This window comes from Miniopterus schreibersii, assembly GCF_964146895.1.
Source record: "Miniopterus schreibersii genome assembly, chromosome: 7".
Lineage (NCBI taxonomy): Eukaryota > Metazoa > Chordata > Mammalia > Chiroptera > Miniopteridae > Miniopterus > Miniopterus schreibersii.
In genome coordinates, this window is record NC_138108.1 from 1,555,712 (window position 1) to 1,574,345 (window position 18,634).

The 18,634-nt window shown below is 64.9% G+C and overlaps 1 protein-coding gene across 1 annotated transcript; it reads right to left on the minus strand.

The window, feature by feature from the left end:
• Positions 1-251: 251 nt before the first annotated feature.
• KLHL30 (kelch like family member 30) lies at positions 252-14,180 on the minus strand. Its single transcript, XM_081142334.1, has 8 exons — positions 14,135-14,180; positions 11,730-12,541; positions 10,311-10,449; positions 8,474-8,560; positions 7,805-7,960; positions 5,614-5,802; positions 5,174-5,319; positions 252-3,802 (listed from the first exon to the last, which is right to left on the minus strand). Exons 2-8 carry the CDS (start codon positions 12,501-12,503, stop codon positions 3,551-3,553), a joined length of 1,743 nt encoding a protein of 580 aa, XP_080998460.1. The 5' UTR covers positions 12,504-12,541; positions 14,135-14,180; the 3' UTR covers positions 252-3,550.
• Positions 14,181-18,634: the final 4,454 nt, after the last annotated feature.

An 18,634-nucleotide genomic window follows, 5' to 3' on the forward strand; every position in this document is an offset into this window, starting at 1 on the left:
AGTCCCCTTTCTCTGACTTCCCAGGGAGCCACCGCAGCCCGGCCGGGCTCTCCTGGTGCCTCTGTGCTGAGCCCGCCCTGGCTCCAGGGTCCCAGCTTTAATGACCGTCCCGTCCGAGGCTGCCTCTGCCGCAGCCGACAAACTCTTGCTTTGCTGCACTTTGTCTCTTGACTGAGCTCTTCTTTCAAGACAAGAACCGAGGTCTCGTGATCTCACTGGTAACATTATCACGTTCCCAATAGATTAATTTTAAAAATTACACTTTAGTTCACCTCTCCATTGAACGCACAAGGGTAGATACCAGCGGCTATGTTGGCCATGTCGGTAAGAATCAAATTCTTGCATGCGATCGTGGCCCACCTGGGAACCCAAGGGCGCTGAGCCAAAGTTGGCTGTGACTGAAATCACCCCAGCCCCCGGCCCTGAGCAACCCTGGGACAGTCGATCAGCTTCGAGGGACTCACGTGGGCTCCTGGGTGTGCATTCCACACAGGGCAGCACTTCCTCCACGAAGGGCTCATCACAACCCACACCACGCTTCCCTCGCCAGCGCCATGCCCGCCTGGCTGCCCCCTGTGCCCGGCGCTGTGGGCTTGGTAGGACCAACAGCAGCCAGGCTTCCGGCTGAGTGTCCAGCTCTACGCTGGGCCCAGGGACAGCCCCGGGGGAGTGAGCACCCTCCCCACTGATGTGGCTGCGACCACCCCTCGGCGGGTCACTCACAGATTATTGTCATATGCTAACTGATACAAACGAGTCAATTCTTATGGCATCTCATCAACATTATAATGAAAAGACACTGAATGAAACAACATTATTCAAGAACCTGCTGTAGTTTCTACTGGGCCAGCTGGTCAACCTGCCAAGTGGTGATGGTCGAAATTGAGCTGTCGTGTGACTGGTTCATTGAATTACAAACATTTTCGTGGGAGTGTCAGCTGCCTGATTCCAGCAATCACTGTCCCTGCCTAGTCCAGGGAAGACACTCAATAATAAAAGGGTCTTGTCTGGGATATCCTAGAAAACCCAAGTCCGATGGAAGTGGCAGGAAACATCCCCAGGCCCTGGCTCACCTGGGATCTTAAGGGAGCCGAGCCCAAGCTGGGCCTGGCTACGGAGGACACTGTGCTCACTGAAGGCTGGGTCTGCTGGGTGGGGGGGTGGTGCCTCAGTTTACTCAACATTGTCTGGGAAAGACAGCACGCACCCACCTGGCAGACATGAGCACTCTGGGGCTAGGGAGGTGGTTTCCCACCCTACCCCTGGGGCCTGAGTTTGGTGGGCTTTTGCACATGTCCCGGGGCTGTCCACCCCCCTTTCTGGAAGCCCACAGTAGCCCCAAACGTTCTAAAGAGTCCTTGTATCCCTGGGGACTTTGATAAGGGAAGAGGAGGGCTTGGCTTGCTCCAGGGACACTCCTTGCATGAATTCGACGTGTCCTTTCACACGAGAATCTCGTGAGGGTTCAGTGGTAGCTACAGAGCTTCCATGGGCTGCCCTGTCCACCCTTCCCGCCTGCTGTCTGCCCTCTCGGCTGGCCTCTCCACACAGTGTCAGCAGCCTGTCTTCTCTCTGATTCTGGTTGGGTTTGGTGGGGGAGGCACGACTGGGAGACTGGGGGGCAGAAACGGGAGTGAGGTTGGGTCCCCAGTCCCCCAGGTCCGCCCAGCTGGGTTGGGAGTGGCTACGTTCCTTTAGAGAAGGCCCAGCTCCTCCCAGACCCTCTCCGCCCAGCTCTCTCTGGAGTCTGCATCTGCTCCCCCCTTGTCCCTGAGGCAGACGTGGTGCCCACTCCGTGGGCCCTGGGAGCCTCTCCTGCCCTTGCCCACACCTGGGGCATTAAACCCGCTTCCGTCTCTCAATTTGAGGGGTCACGTGTTTCCTCCGGGACCCTGAAGGGTACAGCTGGCCTGATTGGGCACTGCCAAGGGTGAGCAGGAGCAGAAAGCACCCTAAATTCCAGGACACAGCTCTTCAACCGCTTATTTGTGATCAAAGTGAGTCAACTTCCACCTCTGAGTCTTTGTTTTGAAACAGCGCTTGGCTGAGCACCTTCAATAACTGTCTGGAAAACGTGCCACAGAATTTCCATATGGAAAGATTTAAGGGCCCCAGAATCCTCATTTCATCATTTCCACCCACGCTGCCAGCCGAGTAGGGGTCCTGGGCTGGAAGCAGACGTCCAGGGGCCCCTCAGCATCGGAGGCCTGGGGCAAACTCCTTCCCCCATGAGAAATGGCTGTGAGGAGTCAGGTCTGGGAGCAGAGTGGGTCTGATCTACGGAAGCTGGGGGCCCAGGGGCCGTCCTCAGAGCCAGGATGCTGGAGGTGCCTCTGCTCCCAGGTGGGGTTCAAGGAGGAGCCTGAGGGTTGGCCCTAGAGAGGAGCCCCAGGCTAGAGGGAGAGAGACTGGAGCTACCTGGGGTCTCAGCCAGGCAGTCAGGCTGGAGCCAGGCTGGGCCCAGGACCCTGACTTGCAGGCCTGTGTCCCTGACAGAGCTGTAACAAAGCTGGAGGGCCACACAGCACCCAGTGACAGTCCTTCATTGTCCCCTTGGTGACAGTGCCTCATTCAGGACCAGTAAGGAGCAGGTAGCCTGAGACAGCTCTACATGGGACCTGTCAGACTCGGGGACCTAGGGGCAGGCCTGAGCCACCCTGACTCCCGCTACATGCTGGCAGGAGCCCATTGGGCACTGCCAATGCTCAGGAGGCTGCCTGGCAGTCAGCCACCAATGTGCCCAAGAGGCATCCCCGGAAATCCCTGCCCCAGGTTCCCACGCCCCCACCCCATCCCACCATGGGCCTCCTGCTGGGGACATCCACTCTGATGAAGAGCCTCTGTATGGAAGTAAACCACCCACGAAATGGGAAACCCTGGCCAGAGCACACCCTCCCGCTCACCTCCCTGGAAGCCTTCGCTGACCTCCCCCAGCCCCTGCGCAGGCAGGACCCCCTCTCCCGTCACCACAACCGATTCCTTCCTTCCAGTGTGTTGGTTGGGTGCTGCCCTCCTAGGGTGTGACACAGAAAAGCTGGGGGGAGTCCTCCTTTGTCCCCAGAAGCAGCCTTGGGAACAAGGTGCCAACATGCAGAGGTTGGGGGTAGGGGGCGGGGGGGGCAACAGCCCACCTGAGCTGGCTCGTGGGCCCTGGATCTGAGCCTTAGCCCTGGAGAGGATGGCTGCTGGCGGTGATCACACAGCTGGGGGCCAGGCTGCTCACCCTCCCCAGCAGCTTCAGTGTCCTGGCCACTCTGCGTCACCCCTCATTTGTGCAGCTTCCTCTGCAGGGCCAGCCCACTGAGCTCTCACAATGCTTCCCGGACACTCAGCTCCTCTTCTGAGGCCTCAGACACCCCTGTGGGCCCCTGCCGCTGGTCAGCTCAGAGTTGGTGTGGTGGCCGCGGAGACCAGGACCATGTCCCTCTGACGTCCCTGGTCGCCTGAGCCCAGCCCCAGCCAGGTGAACAAACAAGCAAAAATAAATGGGGGAACTTCCACGGGGGGTCAGCGGGCGGCCTCCGGGTGTGAGGAGGAGCCGAGGGGCAGCTCAGTGCTCCTGGGCGTGGCTGAAGGGCTGGGTCCACATGGACACGTCCAGAAAGACGGTGGAGGCGCAGTGGTAGAGCCAGAGGCGGGGCAGGGCACCGTGGCGGACCCAGGCATCCCGCCTAGGGTCATAGGCCTCCATCTCCACGTGGTAGTCGCCGTCCATGCCCTGCCAGCGGCCGCCCGTCAGGTACAGCGTGTCGCCCAGCGGCACCAGCGCGCCATTCTCATGAAGGCTGTGCAGGGACTGCACCTGTGGACCGTCCGCAGTCAGTGGCCAGTGGGCGGCCAGAGGGTGGTGGCTAGGGGACATGCAGGGAGGATGCCAGCACCCCGCCCGGCGTCCCATCCAGGGCACCAGCACACCTGGGACCTGGGACCTCACGCCAGCTCCCTGTGACTCCCCTCCCCCCCAGGACCCCTCCTCTCCTTCCATGGGGCCCCCCTCACCAGCCCACAGCCCGGGACGATGATTCCAGGCCCCGCTTGCTCTCTGGGACCCAAATCTGCTCATTTCTGGAAGCTGGGGTGGGGGACAGGGAGGCCCAGGCCTGCAGCTGCCTCCCTGGGTGAGGTCTGGGCAGAACCTCTGATTCTCAGCTGCTCCCCTAGAGGGGACAGACGTGGCCTCAGCTCTGACAAACACCGCGTGGGGACACTCGCCCACGGGCCCTTCACACGGACCCTGCACTCCTAGCCATGGCCCAGCGCCCCAGGAGTGCCCTGGGCAGGGGTGGGTCAGGGCCAGTGGCCTGCCCGAGGTCCAAGAGGGATGTGGGTGCTTCTGGAAGAGTCGGGGTGGGCAGGAAAGAGAGGTCCGCCTGTGGCCTGCACCCGAAGGCAGTAATGGGTGGCCCCCCGAGGCCTGGAGAGGTGAATGCAGCCACATGGCTGGGACCCCGCCCAGAGCAGTGGCTTGAGCCCAGGTCCAGCTGAGAGGGCCAGGAAGCTTAAAGCCCCGCCTGGCAGGGCCCCTAATGGGGCCTCAGTCAGCTGAGCACTGACACCAGGGGACAGCTGTGGGCAGCGGGTCACAGAGGCCCTGTATGGCCCGGCCACACAGCCTTCTGGGGTGGCTGCAGGAAGCAGGGCCACCTCCCCGGACCTCTGGGGACTGAGAATCTCAGGGCAGGTGGGGAGGGCCCCAGGCATCCGATGACCGCTGAGGCCACTGTGGGCTCCCGGCAGGGTCCCTCCTCCAGAAGAAAGAGAGGTGCCCCCGAGGACCAGTCCCGAGATGCCCACCTCCACTCCCTGCCCTGGGCCAGTGGCAGAAGAGAGGGAGGCGCCAGGAAGCTGGCTGCTCCCACCCCACCCACAGCTCAGGAATCTGCTCCCCGGCTTGACACCCGGGAGGGAAGACTCCCTCTTGGGCCTGGCCCACAGCTGTCGCTGAAGCACCCCCGGCTGAGGCTCGTTTTGCCCCAGGAGGACCGGCCGCCCGTGCGGGGAACAGAGCACCCACAGTGGCCTGCAGCCCCCGGTCCTTGGCTCTCCCATCCTCAGGGGTCTCAGCCCAGGCTCTGACCCCCCTCGTGGAGACACCCTGGTCCCGCTGTCTGCCCTGCTCTGCGGTGTCAGGGTCCCGGGGTGGGAGACACCGGGAGGCGAGGCTGCGGCCCACCTTCTGCCACAGGTTGGCCCCCGGGTCGTACACGTAGACCTTCTTGGTGTTGTCGCCGACCAGGTAGAGCGCCCCCTGCAGGGCGGCACAGCGAGGCGACGACAGGTACTTGGGCAGGAAGGGCGAGGCGATCACACTCCACGCCTCTGCGGGGACACGGGGTCTGAGCCCATCCCCACCAGGGGGGCGGAGTGGGGCTCCCCCAAGGCGACACCCCCATCCGAGCCTGGGAGCGAGCCCCTTGCATGGGGCAGGGGCTCTGCAGCCCCGAGCCCGCTGCCCCAGCCCCCAGCCTCGCTCCCTCTGCACGGGCGGGGGGCCTGGGGGGCGGGGGCAGGGGCCCTGAGAGCGCATCCTCGGGTCCCGGGCGGGGCTCCCCAGCCCGAGCGGGCACCCGAGCCCCCGCCCCCGCCCCGCGCCTTTGCCGCCGGCCCGCGCACCTGTGACCGGGTTGTAGCACTGCAGGGCCAGCGCGTTGTACTTGCAGGCGCTGGAGCCCACCAGGTACAGGCGGCCCTGGCAGCCCGCGGCCGAGAAGTTGCTGACGTACTTGAGGGCGGGGCTCACGGGCGTCCAGGCGTCGGTGTAGGGGTCGTAGCTCTCCACCTCCACCACGTCCAGCGTGGTGCCTGCGGGGGCGGGGCTGCTGCAGGGCGGGGCGGGGCCAGGGCGGCAGGGGCGGGGCGGGGCTGCGGGGCGGGGCCAGGGCGGCAGGGGCGGGGCAGGGCTGCGGGGCGGGGCCAGGGCGGCAGGGGGCGGGGCCAGGGCTGCAGGGGCGGGGCGGGGCAGGGTTGCGGGGCGGGGCCAGGGCGGCAGGGGCGGGGCTGCGGGGCGGGGCCAGGGCGGCAGGGGGCGGGGCAGGGCTGCGGGGCGGGGCCAGGCCACAGGGGGCAGGGCTGCGGGGAGGGGCGGGGCCAGGGCTGCGGGGGCGGGATCAGGGCCACAGGGGGCGGGGCAGGGGTGCGGGGCGGGGCCAGGCCACAGGGGGCGGGGCCAGGGCCACAGGGGGCAGGGCTGCGGGGAGGGGCGGGGCCAGGGCTGCGGGGAGGGGCGGGGATCAGGGCCACAGGGGGCGGGCCCAGGGTCACAGGGGGCGGGGCAGGCTGCGGGGCGGGGCCAGGACTGAGGGGCGGGGCCAGGGCCACAGGGGGCAGGGCTGCGGGGAGGGGCGGGATCAGGGCCACAGGGGGCGGGGCAGGGCTGCGGGGCGGGGCCAGGACTGAGGGGCGGGGCCAGGGCCACAGGGGGCAGGGCTGCGGGAAGGGGCGGGATCAGGGCCACAGGGGGCGGGGCAGGGCTGCGGGGCGGGGCCAGGGTTGCAGGGGCGGGGCCAGGGCCGCAGGGGGCGGTGCTGTGCTGCAGGGCGGGGCAGTGCGGCAGGGGGGGGGCCAGGGATTCAGGGGCGGGGCCGCAGGGGCGGGGCCAAGGGAGGTTCCGGAAGGCGCTGGGCCGGGCTTTGCAGAGCGGCAGGGATCACACTAGGTGCCCCCGGAAGCGAAGGTAGTGGGGGACACGGCCTCACCAGACAGGTGCGTCACCCCCATTTTAGAGGGAAGCGAGGCGAGGGCGTTTGCCCGAGGTCACGTGGCCAAGGGCGGTGCGGGGGTGGCTCCGTGCGCAGGGCTCCCGGCTCCGGAGCGCTGATGGGGCCTCGTAGTGAAGCCCGGGTGCTCCCACCCCATCAGCGGAGCAAACGGAGGGGTGCTGGTGGCACCCCCAGGAGGCCGGCCCCCAGGCCTCTCACACGGGGGGGGGACGTCAGTACTGGCCGAGCTGTAGCCCCCCCCCTGCTGCGCCCCGGGGGAGCCCGGAGGCGGTGACGACAGGGCCCTGCCCTGGGCGGCAGGGCACCCTGGGGAGCCCAGTTCCTGGGGCTCAGGACCTGCGCATACCCTCTGCTGAGCTCAGCACAACCACTGAGGGCCATTGGGAGTGGCCTTGGGGCCGGTGGTCCCCGACAGAGCCCTGGGGGAACTTGCTGGGCACATGCGGTTCATCTTTCAAAATTCATCCAACCACTCCCGTGCCTGGGGCGATTCTGACAGGCTCTGGGTGGAAGGGAAGGTGGTCTCCCGGGCTCAGGCTGGGGCGTGGTGGGGCAGAGGTGACCGCAAAGGGACCCATCGTGGGTCCCCTCACCCCGGGGACTGCACTGAGGAAGGGACCCCCAGCTGAGGCCGGAGCCCAAGGTCCTGGGGTGGGAGTGGCTCTTTGCTGGCAACTCCAGGCCTCAGCTCCCCAAGGGTCTCCTACCGGGGACTGACTCACTGTCCCGTGTCCTGTGTCCCCAGAGTGCATCAGAGTCACAGGCTGACTACCGCATGCTTGAGCCTGGTTCCAGGGTGTCCGGGTGGCACAACCCCCCTGTGAGCTCTGATGGCCTGCCGGCTGGGAGCCCTGGCGTGGGTCCTGTTTACCCCAGACAGTGAGCTCCTGAAGGCAGGACCGGGGGCTGGGGGCAGCGCACCTGTGGTCCCTGGGGCCAGCGTGGGGGCTCTCTGGTCCCCAGTGAGGGCATGGGGGTGGGGAGCCATTGTCACAGGATTGAGAGACCCCCAGGCTGCAGAGAGGTGGGGAGGGGGCTCAGAGGAGCAGGAGGCAGCCTGGGAATGGAGGAGAGAGTGGCCTTACCGCCAATGACGTAGATCTCCCCGTTGAGCGCCGCGCTGGCGTGGTTGGTGCGGGCCTTCAACATGGGCGCCACCAACTTCCAGGCTGCCTCCTTCATTGGGAAGCACCAGGCCTGGGTGGTTGACCAGGTGTCCGTCTTGGTGCCCCTCGAGCCACCTGCAGGGAGAGGCTCTGTCTGTTTGGGCACCCATCGGCCTGGGGTCTCTGAGCCAGAGGGACTAGGCACCAAGGGTCCTGCTCCCTTCTCCCCAGGCCAGGCCTCCATGCTGCCTTGCTGAGGTCCCATGGTGGGTGGGACCTCAGTGGCACAGTCTAGCTGGGTGGCTTGGACAGGTCCCTCCGTGCCCCACAAGTAAGGGGCACGAGATCAGTGGTTTCAAAACTTCATCCATGGGAGCTCTTTCCCAACCACACCTTACACAGACCCCCAGCTTCTGAGACATAAGAGGGCAGAGGGACCCCTCCCGCCATCACACAGCTCTGTATGGGGGGCCCCTGGCTGCAGGAGCGTGGCAAGGCCACCGGGCTCCACGTCAGTGACTGTGCCCTGTGCCCATGTGTGATCCTGTAGATTTTAAATTTCCTTGTTTTCACACCATGGAAAGCTCTGGAAGAGTCTTGGCTAAACTGTGGGATCCTGCTAAGTGAAGGGGGTGCCCCAGTGCCCACCTGTGACGTAGACGCTGTTGTTCAGCGCGGCCAGGGAGAAGCCCCACTTGTGGAAGTCAGGGAAGTTGGGGAGCGGCGTCCACCTCTCTGGTGGAGGAGAGAGGCCGGGGTCAGCGTGCAGAACCACTGCTGGGCCTCCACCCCTCAGCACCTCTCTACTCAGTGGGTGCAGAGAAGTCCCTCACCAGCGACAGGGCAAGGGGGGCTCAGCCACTGCAGCAGTGGGGGCTACCCCCGCGGGTGCGGTCCGAGGTGGCCCTGGGTGCTCCGTGTGCACTGCCAGGCCCACCTGGCTCCTGGTGGCCCCTCGGAGCCTGGCACCCAGACTGGACACAGGATGACCCCAGGTGAGCGGAGAGGCCGCCCCGGCTCTAGAGGCTGCTCTCCCACAACCCTTCAGGTGACCCCACTGACCCCAAATGGACCTTTTTGGTCTGGTCCCACCTCAGTCAGTGGGGTGATGGGTTAAGAGGCCTAGTGGGTTATAACAGAAACGTCATTCATTCACTTGTTCCTCCTGCACTCATCCTGGGCACCTGTGTGCTCACGTGAGCCAGGGGTGTGCAGGGACCAGATGTGGGCCTGCAGCAGGCAGAGTGGTCCCCAACCAACTCTCAGGTGTGTGGCCTGGGACAGCCTGGGCCTCAGTTTCTTCGTCTGTGGAATAGGGGTAATCCCACCTCCCAGGGATGTGTGGGGACCACGTGAGAGGACGTGTGTGTCACACAGCAACTGCTCAGCCAAAGGTGGCTTTTAGGGCAGAGGGAGGCACCCACATCAGACCTGCCTTCATGGAGCTACACGAGTAAACTGAGGCAAGGAATGGTTGAGAAAATGCTTTGAGAAAATCAAAATGAGACAAAGGTAGGGGAAGTTAAGTCCTGTAAGAGCACACATTTGGGGTTTTGTGGAAGGCTGTGGGAGAGATGCAGCCTTGGGCACGTCCCTTGGGAAGGTCTGTTTGTTGTTGACTGGGAACTCTGGGCCTTGCTCTGCCCTCCTGACTCATGTTTGTGTCACCCCAGGGTAGGGATTGCCCAGCAGTCAGTCACCAGGCCCTGGCCAGCCAGCGCCCCCCTGTCACCCTCCCAGCGGAATCTAAGGGACAGCTGTTCCTGGGTGGAGCCAGCTGAGCTCATCTCCTGATGTCAGGCCTGAAATCCCCTCGTCAGCCCTTGACCTGGGACAGCTGGTCCTGAGCCACCAGCCACTGACGCCATGGGGGTGGCTGGCCACCTGCCTGGCAGTGCCAGGACACCAGCCAGCCTGCATCAGTGCTGCCCAAAGAGCTGCCCGGGGCCAACTTGCTGACCCCCCGGCTGGCAGGAGAGGTGCATCCAAAGGGCAGAGCTGGCCTGTGGCCGTTGGCTCCTCATTTCAATTCTAGGAGGAGCCCATTTCACAGATGAGGAACTGAGGCACAGGGAGGTAATGTGACTGCTCGAAGGCTGGAATTAGAATCCCATTCAGGCTGATCCAGAACCTGAGCTCTCCCCGCCAGGCTGCCTGCAACCCACCCTGAGGCCATGGTTTCTTTGGCCCACAGGGCAGGGGGCACTGAGAGGAAGCAGCCACCAGGCCGCCCACCCCACACGGTTGGTCTGGGCAGCAGAACCCTTTACTAGGGTCCCCATGGCCTAAAGGACAAGCCCGAGGGCTGTGGCTGGAGTTAGAGGGGACCACAGAGCCCCCACTGTCAGCTTTCCCTCCCCCAGGCACCCCTACAGCCCCTGAGGCCCAGGGACACCCAAGATGGGCCTGTTCTCTGTGCACCTCACAGTGGCTCCTTTCGGGTGGCAGGGACCGTGGGTGGCAATCTGGATGCCCTGGTACTCACTGGCTTTGGTGTTGTAGAAAGCGAAGTTCCCCAGGTGGGGGTCAGGCTCCTCGGCACCCTCCTCTTCCTCCAGGGCCCGCCCGCCCACCACCACCAGCACCTCCTCCAGCTGCTGCGGCCGGGGCAGGGCCGGCGGGGCCTGTGGCAGGGAGGGCTGCGGTCAGAGGGGGGGACAATGGCTGTCTCCCGGCTCCCTGTACACCCTGTCCCCCCACTTATGCCCAGGGCCCCGGCACTGGCAGGCCTCGGCCGTGTTTTCTGAGACAGGTAGTGGCCTTGACATTTGGGGATATCTGTGGGTCCACAAGTGTGCTTCCGTGTTGGTGCACATGTGTAAGGTTCAGCGTGTGTGTCCGTGTGTGTGCATGTGCATATGAGCACGTATGTGGCGATAGCATCAAAGCTCAGAACAGCGAGAGGCAGGGCAGCCGCCCCGTGTGCCCTGAGCGTGAGCACTGCCCTTCTCCACCACACGCCTGTCAGAGGTGTGCCTGCACCCACCTTCGGAACTGATCCCCAGGCACTGTCCCCGAGCCCCAGATAAGCCTCCCCTGCACCTGGGAGCCCTGCTCTCCTGGGCCCGATGTACATACCCAGCTCTGATGGTCCTGGCCAGTGGGAAATGCTGGAATGATCCCACCCTGGTTGGTAAGTGGCCACTGTCCAGAGCTCCCAGGACCCAGGGGTCCCACTGCCTCTCTGGCCCCGTACCTCCCACCAGCAATGACAAGGTGACTGCCTAATGGGGCAGGGCCCCCAGCTGGCCCCACCATGAGGCCGGCCCTTTGTGCCTGGCCATTCGGGCCACCACTCACCCCATCCCTAGCCTGAGTCATGTTTTTGTCCCCACACTTGGCTGCTGAGACATCCTCTGGAGCAAGGCCCTGAGCAAGCAGCAGGTGGGCTTGTTGGCTCCTGGCCCCAGCCATACCTTGGCCTGTCCCTTTATCAGGACTGCCCTGCCCGCTGGGCCCACTGCCAGCACAGATAAAACACCGCACCCCATAAAAGCTCGAGCAGCTTCCTAAGGGGCAGGTGGTGGCCGGCTGCCCTGCCTGACTGTGTTCCTTGCCCGTGAGCAAGCTGGGCCGTCTTCTCTGATTGCCCTCCCTCCTGCTGAGCTCCTGTGCCTACCTCTGAGGCCCAGCTCAGATGCTGCCCCCTTCAGAGGGCCCTTCCTGACTGCCCACCTGGCTAAAGGCGCCGCTGGCCCGGCGCTGGCCTTTCTCATGCTCCCTTACGTCTGTTTCCGGGTGTGTCCTCCGGAGCTGTGGGCTCCTTCAGGACAGGGGTAGGGACAGGGATCACATCTTGCACACACAGGGGCACAGTCTGTCCTGGGGGTGAAGGGTGTAGTCTCCGTCCCCGTGCAGGTGGAGCGTCTGAGCTCCCTGCCCCTGCTCCCGCCGCCCCACTCACCCCATCCTGGCCCCGGGACAGGGCCGCCTGACAGGCCTCCGACTGCAGGATCAGCGGCTCGGTGGCCAGCAGCTGCTGCACGCAGGGCCTAGGCACCGCCTCCAGGCGCACCAGGCCCAGCAGCTCGGGCAGGTGCGTGGCCCGGGCCTGGGCGTCGTGGCGCACCCAGCGCAGCAGGGCCTCCAGCCGGCTCTGCTCTGGCTGCACCTGCAGCAGGTCGCTGGCCAGGCAGGCGGCCAGCCGGTCTCGGGGCAGCTGCAGGAACTCGTCCTCCCGCGCCACGGCCTCGAAGTTCTCCCGCAGAAAGGCCCAGGCCTTGGTGGCCACGCCCAGCAGCCCCTGCTGCTCCCCGAACTCGCAGATGCCCAGGCAGTTGGTGGCGTCCAGCTGCTGCTGCAGGTAGCGGCCGCAGGCCTTCTGCACGGCGGGGAAGTGCAGGCGCGCGGCCGTGCGCGTCAGCGCCTCCACGTTGGCCTGGGTGATGGTCAGCCTGCCCGTGTACACGAAGTCCACCAGCTGCCCCACCACGGCGGCCTCCACGTCCCACAGCTCCACGCGCGCCGAGAAGCTCTCGGCAAAGTCGCCCGCGAACATGGCGTGGAAGTAGGGGCTGCTGAGCGCCAGGAGGCCGCGGTGGCAGGGCAGCTCCTGGCCGCCCACCAGCAGCGTGACGTCGGCCAGCTTGGGCTGGGAGCGCAGCCTCTGCAGCCCGTCCAGCATGTCCTGGGCGTGGGAGGGCAGGTGGAAGTCCAGGTCGTCCACGTTCTGCACCATGACTGCGGAGCCCGCACGGCAGGCCCCGGAAGAGACTCCTGGGGAGGAGGGAGCAGGGCCAGCTGGGGGCGGGGGTCCCCTTGGCACCAGTCCCTCCCACCCCTGAGCAAGCCTTGGCTGGGCACCCGCGGCTTCCTCTGCTCCCAGATCCGCCACTGCTGGGAGGGTGCTGGGACAGCTGAGAGGTTTCCTGCCCCACCGTCCGTGGTCACAGGGAGCCTAGGCCTGCATGACCCTGCTGGCGTCTACGGCCCCAGTTTCCTCCACAGCTGACTGAGAGGCCGGTGGTGACGGGGGTGGTGCTCACAGCCTCCCCAGAAGCTCGCGCCGACAGTGCTCCTGCGCCCCTGGCCGCATCCCAGGGGGGCCCATGGCCTCGCCAGGCACACAACCCTCTGATGCGCGTGCTCTCTGAGTCCCTTTACAGGTGGGAAAACCGAGGCACAAAACGCTCTAGTAGCACTTGTGCAAGGTCACACAGCAGGAGGTGGGGGAGCCAGGCTGGGGACCCCTGCTGAACTCCCGGGTGTCCATGTCCCCGGGCGCAAGCTAAGGGAAACTTTCTGGAGAGGGATTTCGCGTCCCAGTGCGCATGTCGTCTGACTCATCAAGTCCACTTCCGGGCTTATTAGTTACGTGCACGTTGACTTATGTTCTTCTGATATTTTACTCTAACAAAGCCTCCCCGCAGAAAGAACCGGGCTTCATGGAGGTTTTCACCCCGAGTTTCCCACGGCTGTGAGGAGCTGCACCCCAGAGACAGTCTGTCCAGCAGGGGGCGTCTCCCTGAGCCGGCAGCACGTCCCAGGGGACAAAGCCCCAGAAAGAGAAGCGTGAACGATAGAGGCCCAGGGGTGGGGAGGCCTTGCTGGGCTGTGATGCAGGTGCCGGTGGCGGGAGATGACGGCCTCTCCCCTACCCCACTGGTGCCCATTCCCGTTTTATAGAGCAGGAATGGAGCCAGGGAACCCACCTGGGGGCTTGAGAACCTGCCTGGGCTCGTGCCGGGCAGGACCGACCGGTCAGTGGGCCCAGCAAGTGTCCACCCTGCCTGACCCCCTCCCGGGGAGGCCCCCTGGCAGGTGATGGCGGCTCTGCCCTCCGAAGCTCCAAGCTTGGGTTGGCAGGAGATTAGCGAGTCAGCCACCGCCCCCAGGCCTTGCATTCCGGTCATTGCTGAGTTCCCTTTGGCCCACTGCTGCCAGGACAGGCGCCAGGGGCCGGAATGCCCAGCCACAATTCCCACACCTGCCACGCTGCAGTCCCAGCTCAGGGCGGGCTCCTGGAGGGTCCCAGAGCCTCACCCCGGTTCCTGTCCCCGGCCAGGTGTGAGGAGGGCTGAGCAGGCAGGGCAGCAAAGGAAGGGCCTTAATCCAGCTCCGGCCGGACGCTGGGTGCCGCGGCCCTGGCTGCAGTCAGGGTGTGGGGCAGCCTCCTCCTGGCCCAAGGAAAGCTGGCCTGCTGAGTCCCTACCCCACCCTGAGGGTGGGCTTGACCACGGTCCCCGGTCTCTCTCCAAAGTACCCAGCACTGTGATCTCCGAGCCCACAGGGTGTCCCACCGTAACCCACTCTCTCCCAGTCCCCCCCACTCCCTCCCGTCTGGCCCTCTCCAGAGCCCCCTGGACCTACCTCTCAGTGGGCCCCTGCACCCCGTTGCTGAGGACTCAGACTGGAGGACAGGACTGGCCAGCTGGCCGAGGGGGCCAGGAGGGCCGGGTGACCACGTGGGGCTGAAAGGGTATTTTTAGCCTCTGCACTGGGAGGGAGGGCTGGCGGTGAGGGATGGGCGGGTGGGGGAAGGAGGTCAGTGTCGTCTCCTGCTGGGCTGTCCATTCTGAAAGTGTCCACGAGCCACATCACAGCAGGAAGGCCAAGGCCTCTGGGACCAGGGGCCAGACACATTCCAGGATCGGGTGAGTCTGGGCTTCACCCCTCCCTGCGGGCTAACTGGGGGGTGCGGCTTCCCCTCTGCTTCCTCCTCTGGGAGGGGGGACGATGGAGCCTGTGCTGGGGACTCAGGAGGGTGCCCAGGGGCCCAGCTCCGCCCAACAGGCACTAGCTTCTCTGTGGTCACTGACAGGCACCCCTGCGGCCTCTGGATCTTCTGCCATGTGGGACGAGGTGCCACCATGAAGAGATGCAGTTGGTCAGCAAAGGCTTCCAAAACTTGGGGTCCCCGGGGCAGCGGGGCAGCCTTGGTGGCGAAGGGGGTGCCCAGACAGGTGAGCAGGCATCCGAAGTGCCCTGTCCAGGCTGGTGGCGGGGATGTGGGATCCTGAGCCCTGTCCCTATCATATCGTGGCCTTGGCCTCAGGGCTGCCACGGGCCAAGAAATGGTCACCTAAAATCCAGCAGCAGCGGCCTCCCCTGCAGGGCTGAGCCTCGGGGTCACGGGGCCCTCACGTCTGGGGCTCGCCTGCGCTCTTGCCCAGGATGCTGAGGGGTCTCTGGAGTCTCTCATGCCAGTGGTCATAGCAAAGCTGAGCCACAGGCCTGCAGGGACACAGGAGAGAAGCCGCCACCTGGGGTGGCCAGGTGGCAGCCGCTACCTGTTGGCCCCTCCTTCCTTCGCCCACGTGGGCCTTGTTAATACAACCGCTTCTAGGTGTGTGGGGACGAGGCCGTGCCAGGTTGGACCAAGCCTGACGGAGGCCTCCCAGTGACCACTAGGGCCTGGCTGATGGTCTTACGGTGCCGAGAGGCCCAGGTGGCCCCCAGGGTGACAGCCTGAACTCCGGGCAGTGTTAGATAACTTCTCAAGGGTAGCAGGATGTCCCGACAGCTTGGGTCCAGGGCAAGGGGAGCCCGCCCCGCCAGCGAGGCTGTTGGCCCTGCCGCCTGCTGAGGAGACAGTTGCGAGCGCCCAGGACGCGAGCCGCCCCGCGCAGGGCCAGCTGCTCAGTTACCGCAGCGGGCGAGGCCCCGGCGGGCGCTCACCGGGCGGTGCCACACGCCGCTCACTCAGGCTTCCTGACCTGTGCTGCCCAGCCCAGCCCCAGGCCCTGTCCCCGCCCCGGACAGTTTCAGGACTTTCCCCCAGCCTTGGGCATTAGCCTCACTCGGGGAGGGGACCCTCAGGGACGTCCCAGCTGTCACTATCTAGCGCCATCCCAGGGAGGGTGCTGGGGGGAGAACGGAGGATTTTGTCTCCCCGACTGCCCGTTTGCAGGCAGAACACCAGGGGTTAACGCTGGAGGAAGGACGGGGTTCTGGTGAGAGGCTGCTGTCACCGGGAGCTGCCCAGCTGGGCGCAGAAGGGAGGCCTTCTAGGGACATGGGGACTGTAGGCTCAGCACCTCACATGACAAGTCAGTTTGGGAAACTCGATACCGGGGCTCAAACCGGATCCTCGTCAACAGATCGCCACCCGAGTGGTGCAGTTTTTAAAAATACGCTGCTGGGCCCTGACCCGTGTGCTCAGTGGTTAGAGGGTCGGCCCTCCCACCCAAGGGTCTTGGGTTTGCTTCCCGGTCAGTCTCCCCACCCCCGGCTCCCTCCCTTACACTCTCTAAAACTCAATGGAAAAAAATATCCTCGGGTGAGATTAACAGCAAGTACACTGCTGATTTCTTTTTATGAAAAAACAAAAACAAAAAAACAGCGCATGCTCACTGTGGAGAATTTGGAAAATGGAGAGAAATATGAAGCAGGGAAGGCGGCCAGGAAGGCAGCCCCCCGAACGCAGCGGCCCCCCCTTTCCGGCTGCCGCCTGTCGCCTGCACCTGCTTTGTCACTTGCATCGAAAGCACTTCTGATGCGACTGGTCTTTGGGAAGCATGGTTTTCAATCTCGTCCTATTGGGGACCCACCGCACCTTGAGCAGTTGGGGGTCACGTCCAGTCACTTCTATTGACGGACACTCGGGTTGGGTGCCGTTTGGGCCGACAGTGACTAGAACAGGGTCACCCCTGTGACTGGAGAGTAGGGTCAGAGCGTGAGTGAAACACTGGGTTAGAGTGGGGGCGTCTTGCCCGGCCGGCGGGGCTCAGGGGCGGGGCATCAACCTATGAACCAGGAGGTCAGGGTTCGACTCCCGGTCAGAGCATGAGCCCGGGTTGTGGGCTCGATCCCGGGGGCGGGCAGGAGGCAGATGGATGACTCTCTCACCATTGATGTTTCTCTCTCTCTCCCCCTCTCCCTGCCTCTCTCTGAAATCAATAAAAAAACTAAAAAAAAAAATAAAGTGCGGTCATCTCCACAGCCCAGGGGCGCCCAGCTCGGGCGGGCGAGTGGCGCGCCGTCCCCGTGGGAGGCATCACTGTCGCCTGTGCTTGCCTGGCGCCCGCCTGCTGTGAGGCCGACCCAGCGGAGCCAGGCCCCCCCCCCCGCGGGTGTCTTGCAGCCGTTCACGCTCAGGGTGCCTCTTACTCCCTCGGGTTTATTTGGGTCACGGGGGGGCCATGAGGTCATCCTCTCCTCTCCTCTCCTTTCCGTAGTCGACAGCGCCCCCGGGACTGGACTGCGACGGGCAGTCCCTTCTCCCCGCGGACTTGCTGCAGCGCGTGTCCGGGCAGGGCCGTCGGGGAAGTGTCCCAGCTGCCTCTGCTCTGGCCCGTGGGCCCGAGGGACGGCGCTCCGGGGTCAGACCCTGGTCTGATGGGCTGCTGCTCCCCAGTTAGGACGGCTTCCCGTCCGAAGTGCTCTCGCCCGGCGTATTCGTGTGCGTAGCGAGTGACCCTGCAGTCCAGGGTCTTCAAACAACAAACAGTTCCTACTGCACAGCTTCGGGGTGGCTCTGCCTCAGGATCTGTCCTCAGCTGGCACCAGGGAGGCACCCGGAGGCTGGACGGGGCGGGTGGCCTGGGTCCCTCTCACTCGGCCCGGCACAGGGCGGCTCCCCCGGCAGCGGCTTCCCCAGAGGCGGGAGCAGCGAAGACGGGAGCCTCGGCACCTACTTGGGAGGGAGGTCCCCCGCTTCCGCGGTGTAACGTGGGAGACACACAGGATGTGACTACCGGAAGGTGGGGGGCACTGGGGGCCTGCTTTTAGAAGTAATTTTATGGATTGACCTTAGAGGGAGGGACGGGGCAGCAGCGACCTGTAGCTCCACTTCCTCAGGCGTCATCGGCTGATTCTTGCGCCCTGACTGGGGATCGAGCTCGCGACCTCGGCGTGTAAGGGCAACGCTCTAACCAGCCGAGCTGCCCGCCAGGGCAGCGGGCCCTTGACATCTGGCCCCACAGCTGGCTCTGTTGATTGTTTCTTTCAAATGAACTTGAGAGTCATGAAAAAGATCGACCTTGTGTCGAGCCTGTGTCAGGGCGGGTTTGTTCCAGCCGCGAGGAGGTGGACATTCTCTCGCCGCCTCCGGGGCACCGGTTTTCCTTCATAGCGCCCTTCACACGTTTACAGCCGGGGAGAGCGCGGGCCTCCCTCTCTGCAGCGTTTCCAGCTCACCAGGGCGCCCCTGCGTTCACCTGGGGCCGGGTCTGCAGCTCGGGCAGGGGCTCCGGGGTCCTCCGACGGGCCTCGCTGGGCCAGGCGACTACCGCAAGGGGCCCTGCTCCCCCGTGAGAGCGCAGCGGCGGGTCCCAGGCCGCGGAGCGTCGGGATCACCTGGGCCGTGGTGAAAGGCACCGGCTTTCCCAGCAGCGGGCTGGCCAAGGGGCTCAGAGGGTGGGGCTGGCCCCAGAACACCATGGTTTTATAAAACCCCCAGAAGCAGGGTGTCTACTGAGGTGGCTTCTCCCTCCTTCCAGGCCTCAAACCCGGGTGTGAGCCCCCACCTCGCCCCTCCCCTGGCAGCCCACCCTGACCCCAGGTCCTTGCGAGGCTCCCCCGGCTGGCCTTGGCCCAAACCCTCCGCTGGGAAACAGGTCCAGAGGCTGAGAGGGACTTGCCCGAGGCCACAGAGATGGGCAGGGATGTCAGAGTCGGGGGTCCTGGCCCCGTCGTGTGCTCTTGAGCACCCCAGCCAGCAGACCACCTTTGAGGCCAGGCCGTGTCCACAACCCACCCACCCCCATTCCTGCCCCTTCCTTTGCCTGGCCCTCAGAACAACACTGTCCTACAGGCGGCACGTGGGCATGGAGATACTAAATGCCCGCATCTCCTGATGCCCCCACCCCAGGGCTCACTCAGCCCTGGGCAGCCTGTCTGGCCCCATCACTCGTGTTTTGGGGCTAGGAG

Coding starts and splice junctions, on each gene's coding strand:
- KLHL30 (XM_081142334.1), bottom strand. CDS start 12,503: ATGGTGCAGAACGTGGACGACCTGGACTTCCACCTGCCCTCCCACGCC. Junction 7,961..8,473: donor CAACAGCGTCTACGTCACAG/GTGGGCACTGGG, acceptor CTCTCCCTGCAG/GTGGCTCGAGGGGCACCAAG. Junction 3,803..5,173: donor GGGCCAACCTGTGGCAGAAG/GTGGGCCGCAGC, acceptor GACGGTCCACAG/GTGCAGTCCCTGCACAGCCT.